General features: G+C 37.6%; 1 protein-coding gene across 1 annotated transcript; it reads right to left on the reverse strand.

Annotated features, from left to right (window-relative positions):
* Positions 1 to 52: 52 nt before the first annotated feature.
* On the reverse strand, positions 53 to 13,750 carry tmem276b (transmembrane protein 276b). Its single transcript, XM_055045131.1, has 4 exons — positions 12,927 to 13,750; positions 8,942 to 9,055; positions 4,979 to 5,116; positions 53 to 4,738 (listed from the first exon to the last, which is right to left on the reverse strand). The coding sequence occupies exons 1-4, from the start codon at positions 13,303 to 13,305 to the stop codon at positions 4,491 to 4,493; spliced, it is 879 nt and encodes a 292-aa protein (XP_054901106.1). The 5' UTR covers positions 13,306 to 13,750; the 3' UTR covers positions 53 to 4,490.
* Positions 13,751 to 14,057: the final 307 nt, after the last annotated feature.

Here is a 14,057-nt window from a genome sequence, read left to right on the forward strand (position 1 = left end):
AGGGTAATGCAGATAACAGGCACAGAAGAGAAGAAACAACATTCACAACATGTTAATAAATACATATTTTATTACATTAGAATAAATCAATAAAAATGGACACAGATTTTTTTTTTTATCATATACTGAAAGAAACTAATGAGATCATGCAAGACTGTAATGTCTTTTTTAATCCCACACAACATCTGAAGTGGATGCACCCAGTATAAATGAACTGTAGAAAATAATAGCTGTGCTACTGAAACATGTGCCACTCTGAGGGGCGGCGTTTTCTCTCGCAGTACAAAGTTCCTCATGAAACACACAGGAGGGAACCACTTGAGAAGGATTTTACAGCCTTTCTGAGTACCATGTGGCAGAATTGTTTTCAAGTGTTCTTTGTTGTTGATATTTTGAGAGTCTTGCTACGGTGTGCTGTGGTTCACTTTTTATCAAGTCCGGGGAGGTGTAATTCTGTGCTTCACAATATTTGTAAAACATAGGGGTCGCATGATGGCACATGAAGGCCAGAGAAGTCAAATTTCTCCACCGGCAATGTACAAAACATCTTGAAAGGGCGGTGTGCAACTGTGTTTGAGTCACAATAACACCTAATACTTGTAGTAAATGACCTATACATACAGTCACTGTAACTGATTTTGTTGATATCAATTCACACGAGTTTGGGTGTGAACTCAAAACTTGAGAAACCCAAATCATCTTGTTGCATTGCATTCTGTCAATTTTCTTTGTCACAACCTTACACAAAAATCTTCATATATCATATTCAGAGTTTCTGATATGCAAGAGCCTGGATCCTGAACACGCCGTGGAATGAGGCTTCTTACATGCCCTGTTCTTCATTTGCTACATTATGTAGCCTTATAAAAGCATATCTATCTCACACTCCAGGCTCACTGACCTTTACATGATGCAGCAAAGTGCAAAGATCTCACCACACTGACGGTACAAGTTTCAGTCATGCGTTAGCTAATTTTCTCGTTAATGGCAATACTGAAAGGACTGAACATCACAGAACGTGTTGTTAGCACACTATGACACCTTATTTTATATGAGCTATTTGACATAGTTGACAGAAGAATGATCAAGACTCATACCAGGTAATCAACACCTGACATCATGAACCGCTGATGAAGGTTTTTGTATTTTTTTTAATGAAGTTCTTCTACTCTGTGAGAAACAGTTATAATCTCTGGAAGGTGATGTTCTCTGTTAATTCCTAATACCTGAAACGATCACTGGGAAAAATAAAAATAAGTCTAATTTTCATTTAAACTGAATATTAAATCTTTTTGGCTCAACATGACTTTCAGAGCTATTCACAATATTTAATCATATGTTACACAAGTAAAAAAAAATTTAAACAAATGAAGTGTTAATCATTTAAACTCTATCCTCATTGTCAATTTAAATAAGAAAACCCCAAGAGTTTAAAATGCCACTTGTACCCATCAGCTTGTTGATTTCAGAAATCTCATTAAAAGAAGAGATATTTCATAATCCATGTGTTGCATCCAATAAAAAAAACCCATTTGGTTTTTGGATGTTGTGCTTTCCGACAAAAATATTCGTCTAGTTTCTTACTGTCTGTGCATTTCTTTTTTTTTTTTTTAATGAAGATTGAATAACAAATTAAAACTAACATGGGTGATAAGATATTTCCTGTGTCTTTGCAAGTTTCACATTTTAAAAGTTAGTACATAATAAAAGTTATTTTTGCGTAATAGAAAAAAAAATATTTTACAGTTTGAGAAGGGACACTGTGATACTGTGAGATAGGTAACCCTTGCCTCAGTCTTAAACCAGTTTTATGGAATGAACACTGCATTTCTGAATTTGTGGATCTTTACATAACCCTCTTCACAATTGTTGGCACCTCTGGTAAAGAAGTATAAAAGAAATTAAAATATGTTTTTAAAATAAACCCGCCATAATCTAGCAGAAAAAAAACTATGTTGAGAAATAATGTCTTTCACAGAATCATCAGCGGTACAATCATTGGCGTCCCTGCTGTTAATACACTGCAAAACCCCTTTTTACCGATAGATCAGCACTTAATTCTCTCGTATAATGTTTCACAATATTGCACCTTACAGAAAGAGGATGTTTTTAGTCCTGGACCTTGTCTGAAGCTGCATCTTCTTCACTTCAATAGAAGTGAAGAAGATGCAGGGAGAAAACGAATTGTTTTCTACAACAATGAGTCCATCGCAGAAGGTCTATTTTGTGTCTGGGGAATCTCTTGTGCCCTGATTCAGCAAAATGTTTTGAATCGATAACCTTTTGAAACTCTGGATGATTTTTCTGGCATCTCAAAGAGTTCATGACTCCATTTAACTCTAGGACGGCTTCAAGAGCATTTTCAAAAGAAAGTGTAACAAAAGAATGTGAAGCAGTGAGCATGAGGTGCTTTTCCAAACATATTGTTTTTTTTTTTCCCTAGACACATCTGGAATATAGCTAAAAAGTTCAGTCTTGATCTATTAACCCTAAGAACAGTTCCAGAAAAAGTCCAGGTAGCATTTGGAAAACTGTACATCCCTACATTTATGATGGTGGAAGACATTTTTTCCTAGAATCACACCCGAATAACCAGATTTAGGGAGGCCAAGATGCCAATATTTGCTGCAGTGCTCGAGTAATGACTTCTTTTTTATTTCTTTTTAACAGCTACCTTACTTTGCATAACGGTAAAATAAGCTGGGGAGCTTATCCATCCTGGTGGCTAAATAAAATGTACGAGGGTGTCACATTAAATTTATATTCCAGGTAAATGGGAACAGTTTACTAATTAAAAGTTCTGAAACCATCCATTGTCTGAACTCTGCCTTTTCTTGTCAGGGTTTTAATTGGTTTCTTAGAGAAACCAATTAATCCAACAGGCATGTTTTTAGTGTGGAGTGAAGCTGGAGAGAACCTACGCTTTCGCAGGGAGAAACGTTTATGCAGAAAGACAAACGCCAGGATTCAACCTGCAGCTTGAGTCTAAAAATACTAAAACAATTAATATACGAAATAAAAGAAGAACATTTTAAGTTTCATAAAAATTGCTTAGAGTACAAATATCTACATAACAGACAAAAAAAATAAATAAATAACACTTTATTTCTCAACATGAGGTTTTTTTCCCCCTGGCTGTGTAAATGTCCACAAACTAAAGATAAATTATTTTCTGAAAGTCTTCAGTTAATGGTCCTATAATAAATTATTTATTTTAAGACATTTTCAACATCTTTAACAGCAGTGTCACTACTTGCAAAGGGAGCAGAACATATGATTAGGACCGCTGCCCATTTCCTGCTTGTTCTGATATGGAGATATTTGCCCTTTCTCACAATGTTTGACTTTACAGCATCTCTATAATTAGGTTAGGAGATCATGAGGGTGGTGTTGCACTGATAGCCACCGTTGCTTCCCTTGTTCTCAGAAATAGCTTAATGTGTTTGTGTTCACTGTTTGCAAGACTAAAAAGGCGGCCATAATTAAGATAAAACTAAAACATATTCTTTAGTTAATAGCTTTGTTCCACGTCTTGGTTTCTGTCAGGTTATTATTAAGCTGTCACCAAGCAACCCGGCTGCATGAGCAATAGCGTCAACATCCGGTCAGAGCTCAGCAGCTTCTCTGTTTTCATATTTTTCATGTTTTTTTTTTGTTTGTTTTGTTTTTTTTACTTGGTGTTTGGGTTTAAAAATCATTCTTAACCTCGTTTACTGTTAGGAGAGAAAAGTAAAAAAAAAAATAAATACAAATATTCATTTCACACAAACATCTGGCTCTACATAAAAATGCATTTTCTTTTATGTTTGAGGCTAATTTTCTCTAGTGTGTTATATCACACTGGTGTAATATTTTTACAAGCCGCAACCTTATACAGCTGATTAATTTTTTATACCAGTTTGTGTTTTTCACTAAGATACGAGCAACAAAACACATTTTTTTTCTTCACTACAAACAATGATATAGATCAGAGTCCTGGCAGGATGTTCTGGACGGATGTTTGTCTTGATGACTTTTTCTGTTTGAGGATTTCTCTCAAGATTTCTCCAGAGGAACTGAGAAGATATGTGTTTGCATGTGTGTTTCCTTTGTAGGAATGTAAGTGGCTTTATTTGTTTCAAAGAGCACCATTTTAAGAGTAATTCTATTCAGAGATATCTGTTCACTTTAAAGCGCCAGAAAAATCAGCATCTCAGAAATCAAAACAGACAACAACAATAAAGAGGCCTTTTTGAAGCCGTTTCCCACTCATGAGCTGCTGTACAAGTTGTTCTTCATGTTCCTGAAGGTCCATCGAGGGGTTTGATGTGTGAAGTTCGTCTTTTATTTTGTTGCGTTTTTGTCACAGATCAGGCACACTGCACACTGAAAGGATATGGCCACGTTGAGGGTGTTGTGATACGGTGATTACACGAGAACTGTTTCAGAGTTAACAATGGAAAGGTGTGCTTTGTGCGTTTGGTGGGTCAGTCTCCTTGTAACACCTCATGTCACACGGTTCCGTTCTCCTGCCTCGGTTTGTGGGTCGTCGTGCGAGTGGGCGTGCTCAAGGAGGGAGCCAGGGTGCAGAGGAAGCCAGCCAGCAATGTGAGGCCGAGGCCCCCCCAGGCACAAAACATGGACCAACCATAGCCGTGGCTAATGTCTTCAGGGAGGCCGTACATGTAGCGCGGGTAGCGGGACAACTCGAAGTTGATTCCTGCCACACATGTGCACAAGGAGATGATGCAACATGTTCCTGTGTGAGCAGAAGAGACCAAAAGTGACTTAAAGGGACTCCTGATGGATGCTAAAATTCCTTCATGCGCTGCAAGATCGCGTTGCTGCAAGATCGCGTTACTGCAAGCGATTGATCTGCTCGCTCATGTTAACCCCAATGTGCTCTCAGCTGTCACCAAATAAACACAGTAACTGGATGAAAATCGGATTCTGTCTGCATGCAAGTGTGTGGACGTGTGTATACGTGCTTTCACAGTACCTCCCATGAGAAAGAGTAGGCCGGCTACATATTGCATGAGGTCATGCTGCTGGCAGCATCCCAGCACGCCAATGATCCAACCAAAAAGAATGATGGACACGGCCATGCCCACAAAGCCGGCTGTCATCCTTCTTAGATCTGTAGGGGTAGAAATATTGCAGAGTCAGCGCTGACAGAGAGGTGTCGAAAAGAATTTCAAAACTTTAAAAGTTGGATTTAACTACTCATTTATCTTTACATGTTTAAAGTTTAATGTGCAAAGATCAAAAGAAAGAAGTGAACCATTGTTTTTTTGAGCGATTAAAATACCAGGTGTACAAAGACAAGCCAGAAAACATTGAATGTGCAAACATTGTGTAAATTCACGAGCAAAAAAAAGAAGAAAAACTAAAAACCTGAACACAAAAACCATGACTCATTCGATCTGAGGTCAAATAAATGTCACCAATTCATCTGACATACCAATGGCTTGACACTTCTAGAAATCTGAAACACTTTAAGACAAAACAACACACACAAAGAGGAAGAATCTGAAGAATAGAAAAATGCATTTTCTACAATGAACCAAATGCTTCTTTAGGAAGGGTGCAATCTTTTTCTTCACAATTGTAGAGCTTCATTGCAAATCTGGTATTTTTAAGCTTTCAGGAGGTTTCACTATGATGATCTAAAGGGACAGAAGGTTTTCTCATTATGTGTGCATGTATGTAGGTGACACCTACAAGCTAGTTTAGGTGTCAACTTCTGCTCTGCTGCTGCTTCATTTGTGATCCTTCACACACTTTGCAGAATATATGAAGCATGGTCTAACATTTTCGGTGGACTATTTAAGCTGCGAGGCATTCTGCTGCACTCTGCACATCATGTTCCGCCTGCCTGCCTGCCGGCCAGCCGGCCAGCCGCTACTGCTGCCAGCTTTTGCTTGTTTCCTCTCAACCCCTCCACCACCCCGTCATCCCCCTCGAGCTCCGAGGTCAGATATCCTCTCCTCACTTCCTGACATCTGGAAGACAAGTTTAGGAAGCAGAGATGTGCCCATCACTCTGTGACATGTTGAGTAGCATGGAGTGAAGAGACCGGAGCCGAGATACCAAATGCAAACTTCTATCTTTGGCTGATCAAGATTTATTTAAAGTTCAACAGAAGAGTTTTGTGACTGAAATGAAATACATGTCTTATCTTACTTATTCTTGATGTTGCGGTCGCTTGGAATCTCTGTTTTCTTTCTTCTATGCCTAGTGCCACAATAGTGCCACAATGATTGGTTAACCATCACTTGTTTCCACAGATTATTAGTCTTACCAATCTATCGAAGTTGATTCAGAGTCTGAACTGGAATCTAACAAATAATCGATCAGGGAGGCTAAAAATTAGGGTGATGGCAAGGAGAACTTCTGACCTCAAAGCCAAAGACATAGTCTTATTTCCACATCAGAAATTATTATTATTTTGGTTCAAGTAAAGCTATTTTAAATCTTTGCTGGGTGTATGAATAAAACCAAAAATACATGAAACTTGAAAGAAAAATGTTTCTATTGTTTTGTGTAATTGTACTGGATTTTCAGTGTGGTAAATTGCAATGTTGTGGGAATAAATACCAGAAATCATAATGGTTCAAAAAATTTCATTTTGGATGAACTATAATTGTGGTTCTATTAGAAAACAGCTGACCAAAATTGAGAGACATTCTCCAGCTACACCTCCACAATATCAGAGGAGCAAAACAACTTTTCCTTATTATGATTGGATGACATAAAATATAGATACAGGAAGAAAATTTAGTCCATGCAACAGCTTGACACTTCCTCTGAAAAAGTTATTGTTAATTGAGTTAACCTCTACAGTTGCTTGATAAAAAAATAAATGAAAAATTACATGGGTGCAACTCAATGCACATAGGCACCTGTTGAAGAAAAGGTTCTTCAAGTTACTCAAGCAAATGTAACTGAGTAAATGTAACCAGGAATTGGTTGCATTTACTTATGCAATTTTCAACTTTAATTTCATCCTTTCTGTCTTTCTTTTCTTAAAAACACATTACAAATGACAGAAAATACTTTTAAAAAGCTTTTATGTCCTTCATCCCCTTCTGGGAGTTGACCTGAATTCACAGTCCAACTAAATCCAAACTCTAAAATATGGGAACTTTCACTGTCCATCACTAACAATTCCTCTGTTGCAATAGTTTGAGCTCCCAAAGGCTGTGTCACTTATTCTGTTGCTTGGCCAAGTAGGTTTGTTCTTCCTTTGCTTCATTAAAGAATCATATGAACTGCCTAATCTGCCTGTATCAGCCTTTACTACCGCCGTCACTAAACAGAGCAATAAATATATATTTTTAAAGAAGTGGTCAACATGCTTTGCAAATGTGAGCAGTCATGATTATGCATGAACCGCGATAACATGACGGTTCATATTATCCGTCACATAGTTGATGGACTCAACTAATTTGTTACTAAACTAATTAAAATCTGTGGAGTTTGGCCTGTGGCAAAAAATTGTTATACTATACGTAATATAAATAAACGACCAAAATTAAAGACATTTTTTCTGTAAAATCAATTAAAATACTCTTAATGGGTAGCAATAAAGTAGGCATGAACACTTAAAATGGCTAAAATCACAAACAGGCATATCATATCAGGTCAACATGATGAGAACCTTGTCAACTTTCTGAAAGCAATCTATCCCGTTTAAACCTCAGAGAAGCTTGGAGAACTCCTTCAAAAATGTGTTGCATCTTTTGAAGGAAGCATCTTTTATGCTCAGAAAGGCCCTGCACAGGTGTGACCTACATAGGAGGCCTGCAAAAACAAAGCCTCTGATTTCTAAGGGAAACACAAAGGCCAAACTAAAGCTTTCCAGATAAAAAGTTGACAAAAAAGTTGACATCAGATTACATGTTTAGCATAATTCAAATTCAGCATTCCAGAAAATAACCTTCACTAAGTGAGAAGCATGGAGGTGCAAGTGTCACAACTTGGGGATGCTTTGTTTCAGTAATACTGGACAAGCTCACCATCATATAATTCAGAATCATAGCAACGTGCTAAATTGGATGCATCCCTGGCAATTTTAGGAATCACAGCTTTCAGTCAGCTCTGCTGCTGGCGGGTCACCTTTAGCCTTTAGGGCATATCTTTGAATTTTTTTCTCTTTGAGGTCAACTCTGACAGGTGCTTTACCACCATGAAAGCAATGGTTAACACATTTATCTTGTGTATTTCACAAACATTTTGCATAATACTATAAATTGAACAGTCTTGTGAAACTGGGTTGGTCTAAGGAATTTCATGAGGAACTATTTTTATTACGTATAAATGTATTAGATGTAATAAAGCATTTTTACATTGTTACAGTGATGATAAGGTAGATCATAGGTCTCCTTTGTGACAAAAGTTTTTTTTGTTCAGACGTTTTTACTCAAATAAACCACATGTGATGATTTAACTGCATTTCTTTATCTATATGTAAAGTTCATATTGCTGCCAATCATATAAGCTACACATGCTGAATACATCAGTGAGCAAATTGCCGCTATACATATTCCCTGACAAATAGACTGAGATAATCAGTGAATGAATAATTGACCTTCTGATTGGAGGACGGCTGATTTATTCCCTGAGCCACTAATTATTACAGCCGCCATCGCTGCTGTGAAACAAGAGGGAGGAGATAAGCTTTAAAATACTTAAAAGACAGCAAATTAAATGTTACTGAAAGTTTGATTTGTTTTCCAAGTTGTTCTTTTCAACAACTTGGAAAGAAAGCCATATGTCATAAATACGTGCAAAGCAAAACCAACAAGACTGGTCCCAGATCGTACTTGTAAATGCTTTGAAAAAACAGAGATTTCACATTTCGTCAAGCTCAAGAGATAAATGAGAAAAATATATGACATTTTTAGTCATTTTTCGATGACTAAAAGTGGCAAAACAGACAGAGAAAGACTATGAGACTTACGGAGCGCGTGCCACTCATCCTGGCGTATGGTCTTTGTGATGTTGATGGGTAAATTCCGTGGAAGGATGGACGAGGAATAGTGGTACTTGACCGGAGTACACCTTTGAATTACTCCTGGTGAAAAGACAAAATGAAGATGACAGTTATAATCAGAGCAGCAAGGTTTACTGAAGGAGAAAAAGAAGTTAGAATTGCATTTTAAACCTTTGCTCTTTTTTTCTGGGATGATGCGACGATGTGTGCACAGACATAGCATTTATTTTTCACCCTATCTGAGTTTTAATTTTTTCGAGCTGGGCCTTTTAACCTTGTTGTTCCCCACTCTAGCACAGTAATTAAAGAGGGATTAGGAAACAATGTGGTACATGGATTATACTCCCAAAGGTTTCATATGTAAATGTTATGATTTAAAGAGAATCTCATCATATTTTGTGCATGAATTTTGTTTTTTTTGGCTCCTTTCTAGCAGTTTCTGAGCAAATCAACAATAAAGACTCATTTATTGACATAAACTGGATTTTCTTTCAATCGTAGGTCTATGGCGACATAAACATTTGTATTACATTTCTTGAAGAATGCCACAATTCAGACAATCTTTCAATCTAAACACAACAAGAGATGCAGCTCTTTTGTTTACTGTATAGGATCTTTAAGGTTTTAGATGATAGCTCTTGGTAATGGCATACCAGGCTATAATCTGTCATGATGTGTCCTTATGTAAATAAAGAAAAGAAAACTAGAATATGACAAGAAAATTGTTGATGATGAAAATATGCTGACTTCCCTCCCCTCCTCATTTCACATCTACTCACAACCTCAGATCTGATACCACATGAATTGATGATATTGAAAGCATAAAATGAGCAAATAGATTTATATCAACCTCGCAGTGTTGGTTCATATAAATTACACCAAAATAGAAAGAAAGCATTTCAAGTTGGGATTTAAGTGATTAGTAAATGGGATTTGTCACTGCTGAAACTAACCTCTAAGATTCCCACTTCAAAAAGTCTAAGAAAACCTGAAAGACAATCCACGCTAATATTAATTTGGTAATTGTGTAATGTCTACAAACATTATGGTTTGATATGTGTTTGGGTTTTTGGGATGCTTCAACTAGAAGATGATTATAAATGTCTCCCCACTCCTTCACCCCTACATTTGTCAGTTCTATTAAAATAATCATTTTCAATTTCTGATATTATTTGATTTCATTATTTTCTAAAACTTTAAAATGTGAAAGTTTGAATGTCTTTTCACATTTTCACACATCACATTACTAGATATTTTGTTGCATATTTCAAGAAATAAAGTAGTATATGAAGGCATAGGCAATACGTACAAAGTAACCACTTGAAAACATTCATTGTTGATTTAAATGAGAGTTTGTCTATATTTGAGAATAAAACATCTTTAAATCACTTTGGAGTTGCTTTAAAATATTTCAATAATCTAGTGTCCTGACTCTGGCTGAATGCAGTATGGCTGAGTGTTGGGACAGTCACTTCTCATCAGGAAAGATTACTCCAATGCAGCTTCGATGTATGGAGTTTGGGATGATTGGATGTTAAAGTAGTCATTTGGAGCAGATTTTTCTTTACCATTCGTTATGTTCACCTTGTTTCAGGTGTGAAATTCAGCTAAGTGCAGAGTGAGCAGCATTCCTTGAAAGATGCGTACGTTGACATAAGGTTTTACTTCAGTGAAGCTTATTTTCTCTGCTGTAGCTGCAGAAAAACCTTGATGTTCCCAAAGGCCACAGATCAGTGATAGCTGGGAATCATCTTTGCTTTGTTGTGGTGTTGCTTTCTAAAGTTATAAAACTGCATTGTGCACTTAGTTCCGAACATAAACATTCTGTATGTGTTCAAGTACAAAACAGTGCTGTATTCAATCTGTGCACATGAATACTGACAATACAAAAGCATGTATTGTTACACCCCAACAGACAAGAACATAAAAATGTGTTTATTCTGAATGGGTAAAACCCAATTTTCAAGTTGTCTGCCAGATGTCAGCTCAAAGGGGCAGTATAATGTATTTTTCAGGCACATAAAGACATTTTATAGTATAACCTAGTAACTATGTTACCTTTAGTTGTTATAAAAATGCTGATATATCAAACATGACTTAAAAGAAACGTGACTTTGCAAATTAACGGTTTAAAATTGGGCCTCTGTCTCTAAGAAGTCCCTGCTCTTTCTGACACTGAGCCTTCATCACATCATCACAACAATGCTTCTCTATTAAGTTGTTTGCAACATTCTTTGGAGCGTTGCACTGAGAAGTAGTTCCGATGATGACCTCGGCAGATTCTCAGTTCCACCAGATGCTTGCTAATTGTTGCTGCCACTAGTCTGTAGGAGCTGAATGGGGGAGGGGTATTTTGTGAGGCAGAAGCTCTGCTTAAAGACGGCAGCTTTAAGCTGCATCTCCATTTAAAACAATAAACAAATATAAATGAATACTTTTCAACATTTAAACAATCAATACTGCAGTACTTTCTTTTTTTTTTTAACAAATAAGATTTTAAGAAAAATGTGTAAAATCCCACAATTTCAATCAGAACAAACCAAACAATATAAAGTATTTTAGAGTCTAAATCACCTTTATTTTCAACACCTGACTTTTTCAACACTACTCTATGATAAGAGCTGTTTTCTATCGTGTATTTTAGGTCCAAATTAACGTTCTACTCGGTAAGCAAAGATCTGACACAGAATCCCAATTAAGGTATTTTTAGCCATATTAGTTTGTGTGCATGAAGGCACACATGCTCGATTTAAACCTCAAACAAGATAACTAATGTTTGATATTTATGCATGTAAGTCAAAAACACACAATCAAATAAAGAGAAAATAGCAGTCTCTTACTTTCCTTTGGTAACTGGTTTAAGTGAATAATCTATGAACAAAATCAAATTACTTTGTCATCAGGGCTGCTACTTTCGCTTAGCAACAACTCAAATATGAAATGAGTGAAATGTGAATTTCCGATTCAGACACAGCTTTCAAATCAGAGATATAACATCTATTAGATTTGACTGCATAAAACATTTACATCCTGCACCATTAAAACCATCATAAATATTTTATGTTTAAAACAGAGGCCATTTTTTTAAAATCTGGGATTCCCCAATGAACTCACAGAGATTAGTATGTTTTAAAAAAACTGAGGCAAATAAAAATGAAATAACAAAACAATACTTTTTAAACAAGCTTAATTCATTGTAATGATTATTACGTAATAATTTCTCAACATTAATCGGAGAATTTAGGACAACTAAAAAAAGAGGTATAAGTGGTTGATACTTGACAAAATGAGTTGCTAGATGTGACAGTTTCATTATTGTTTCTTTTAGGTCGTTTTAAGGTCAACTGGTCAATAAGGGCTCATTTGCCACCACTCCAAACATTTCACAAGACAATAACACTGACAGCTGTTTCACTAGGAAACTCCATGTTGTTGTGCGAGTGCTCAGTTTTTGTAACTGACTGAATTGGACAAGGGGCACAATTAGATGAAACGCCATTTTTCATCTAATTGTGTCTCTAGAATCTAAACTGAATCAAGTTCCTGCACAGCATGTCACCTCAGGAGCTATACCATTATTACTAACAGACAAAAGATCAATAACAAAGAAAGCTGAGTCAATAAATGGATGGGGGATAATCTACTATGTATGCATGTGTATACAACACACACACACACACACACACACACACATACATATAGATAATGCTAGGCAGTGAAAAAGGTTCTTATTCTGTAGCAGTATGATTCTTTCAGCACCACGGACAGAGAACGATCACAACACGGAAACCTGTCAAGTGAAATATAATGTTTTAACGCGGAAACCCGTCACTGTGTGATGCATCTGGATCGTTCTGCTTCATGTCAGCTTAGGTGTGAGCTCATCGCCGAGAATCACGGCCTGCTGCACATCAACAGCCAGGTTCTCCATCACCCCCCTCCCTCTGTTTACCTTTGTAAATCAGGTCCTCGGTCTCCAGGTCGAATCCTTCCCGGTGACACTTCCTCCAGAGCCCGGAGACGGTGGAGTTGAACTGCCGGCTGCAGTGGGACTCCATTGAAGACGACGCGGGCAGAAAGTGCCGCTTCCCCCTGACGAGAGGGGCAGCGTCTGGGCCGGTTTTTGGAGGCATCTGGAGGGGGAGGTTATGGTTTGAGATGTAGATGTAACCGGGGTCGTTCCGCTTGTTGGCATAGTTTTTGCACCTCTCTCGGTGTCTCCTGGCGTCGGTCTCGTACCAGTAGTCGGTGCAGATCGCCATGGCGAGGAGACCCAGCGCGCAAAAAGCCAAGAAAAGCCCGGCGCTGGTTAATATTTTCATAGCGGCCATCTTCCTTCGCTCGGTGGAGAGCCCAAACAGTGGCAAGAAGGTTCCTCCGTGGCCGTGGTGCTGATGGTTTTGGCTGGTACCGGCGTGAAACAGTTCACGACGGCACTGAGAGCTTCCTGCAGTCCTTCGCCGGGAGCATGACGCTGCAAGGCCGTGACGGGCTGGACGGGATGCTGCGGTCTATTGTTGTGGTGCCCGGTGCATGAAATGTTGTTCCCACCATCTGTTATGGTACAGGAGGAGGAGGAGAGGGGATGGATGGCAACCAACCCTGTGAGGAGGAGGCAGGGGAGGTGATGCAGTTGCGCTGTCTCTCCTCCAGGTTGCTGAGGGATGGGGAGCGGACAGAAATATGTTCTCCTTTTGAGGGGAGAGTGGTGACTCTTAGGCGTCGACGAGCGTCTTTTTCATTTTTTGCAAATGTATAAAAACCGACGTTTATGTGTGTGTATGTGCCGTTTTAATATTTAAACCTATGTTGGAAATGAATAGCCACACAATAAATAGCATAAAAACTAGTGCAGTTTATTTTAGTCGTCTGTGGTGATTATTTTACACCATTTTTTATGTTTAAAAAAATAATAATTTTAATGACTGTTTGAAGGAAACAAAGGGAAAATCTATTTTTTCTGCCCCTAAAAGTCATCCTAAATTTGTGGTTTCTTTTTTCAGAGTGGAATGATAATATAAAAACCTTTGATATATTTTAAAAATTAAAAAATGTGTGCACACATGGTATTGAGCACAATAAT

This window comes from Poeciliopsis prolifica, unplaced genomic scaffold, assembly GCF_027474105.1.
Source record: "Poeciliopsis prolifica strain line A6 unplaced genomic scaffold, Auburn_PproV2 SCAFFOLD021, whole genome shotgun sequence".
In the NCBI taxonomy this organism is placed as follows: domain Eukaryota; kingdom Metazoa; phylum Chordata; class Actinopteri; order Cyprinodontiformes; family Poeciliidae; genus Poeciliopsis; species Poeciliopsis prolifica.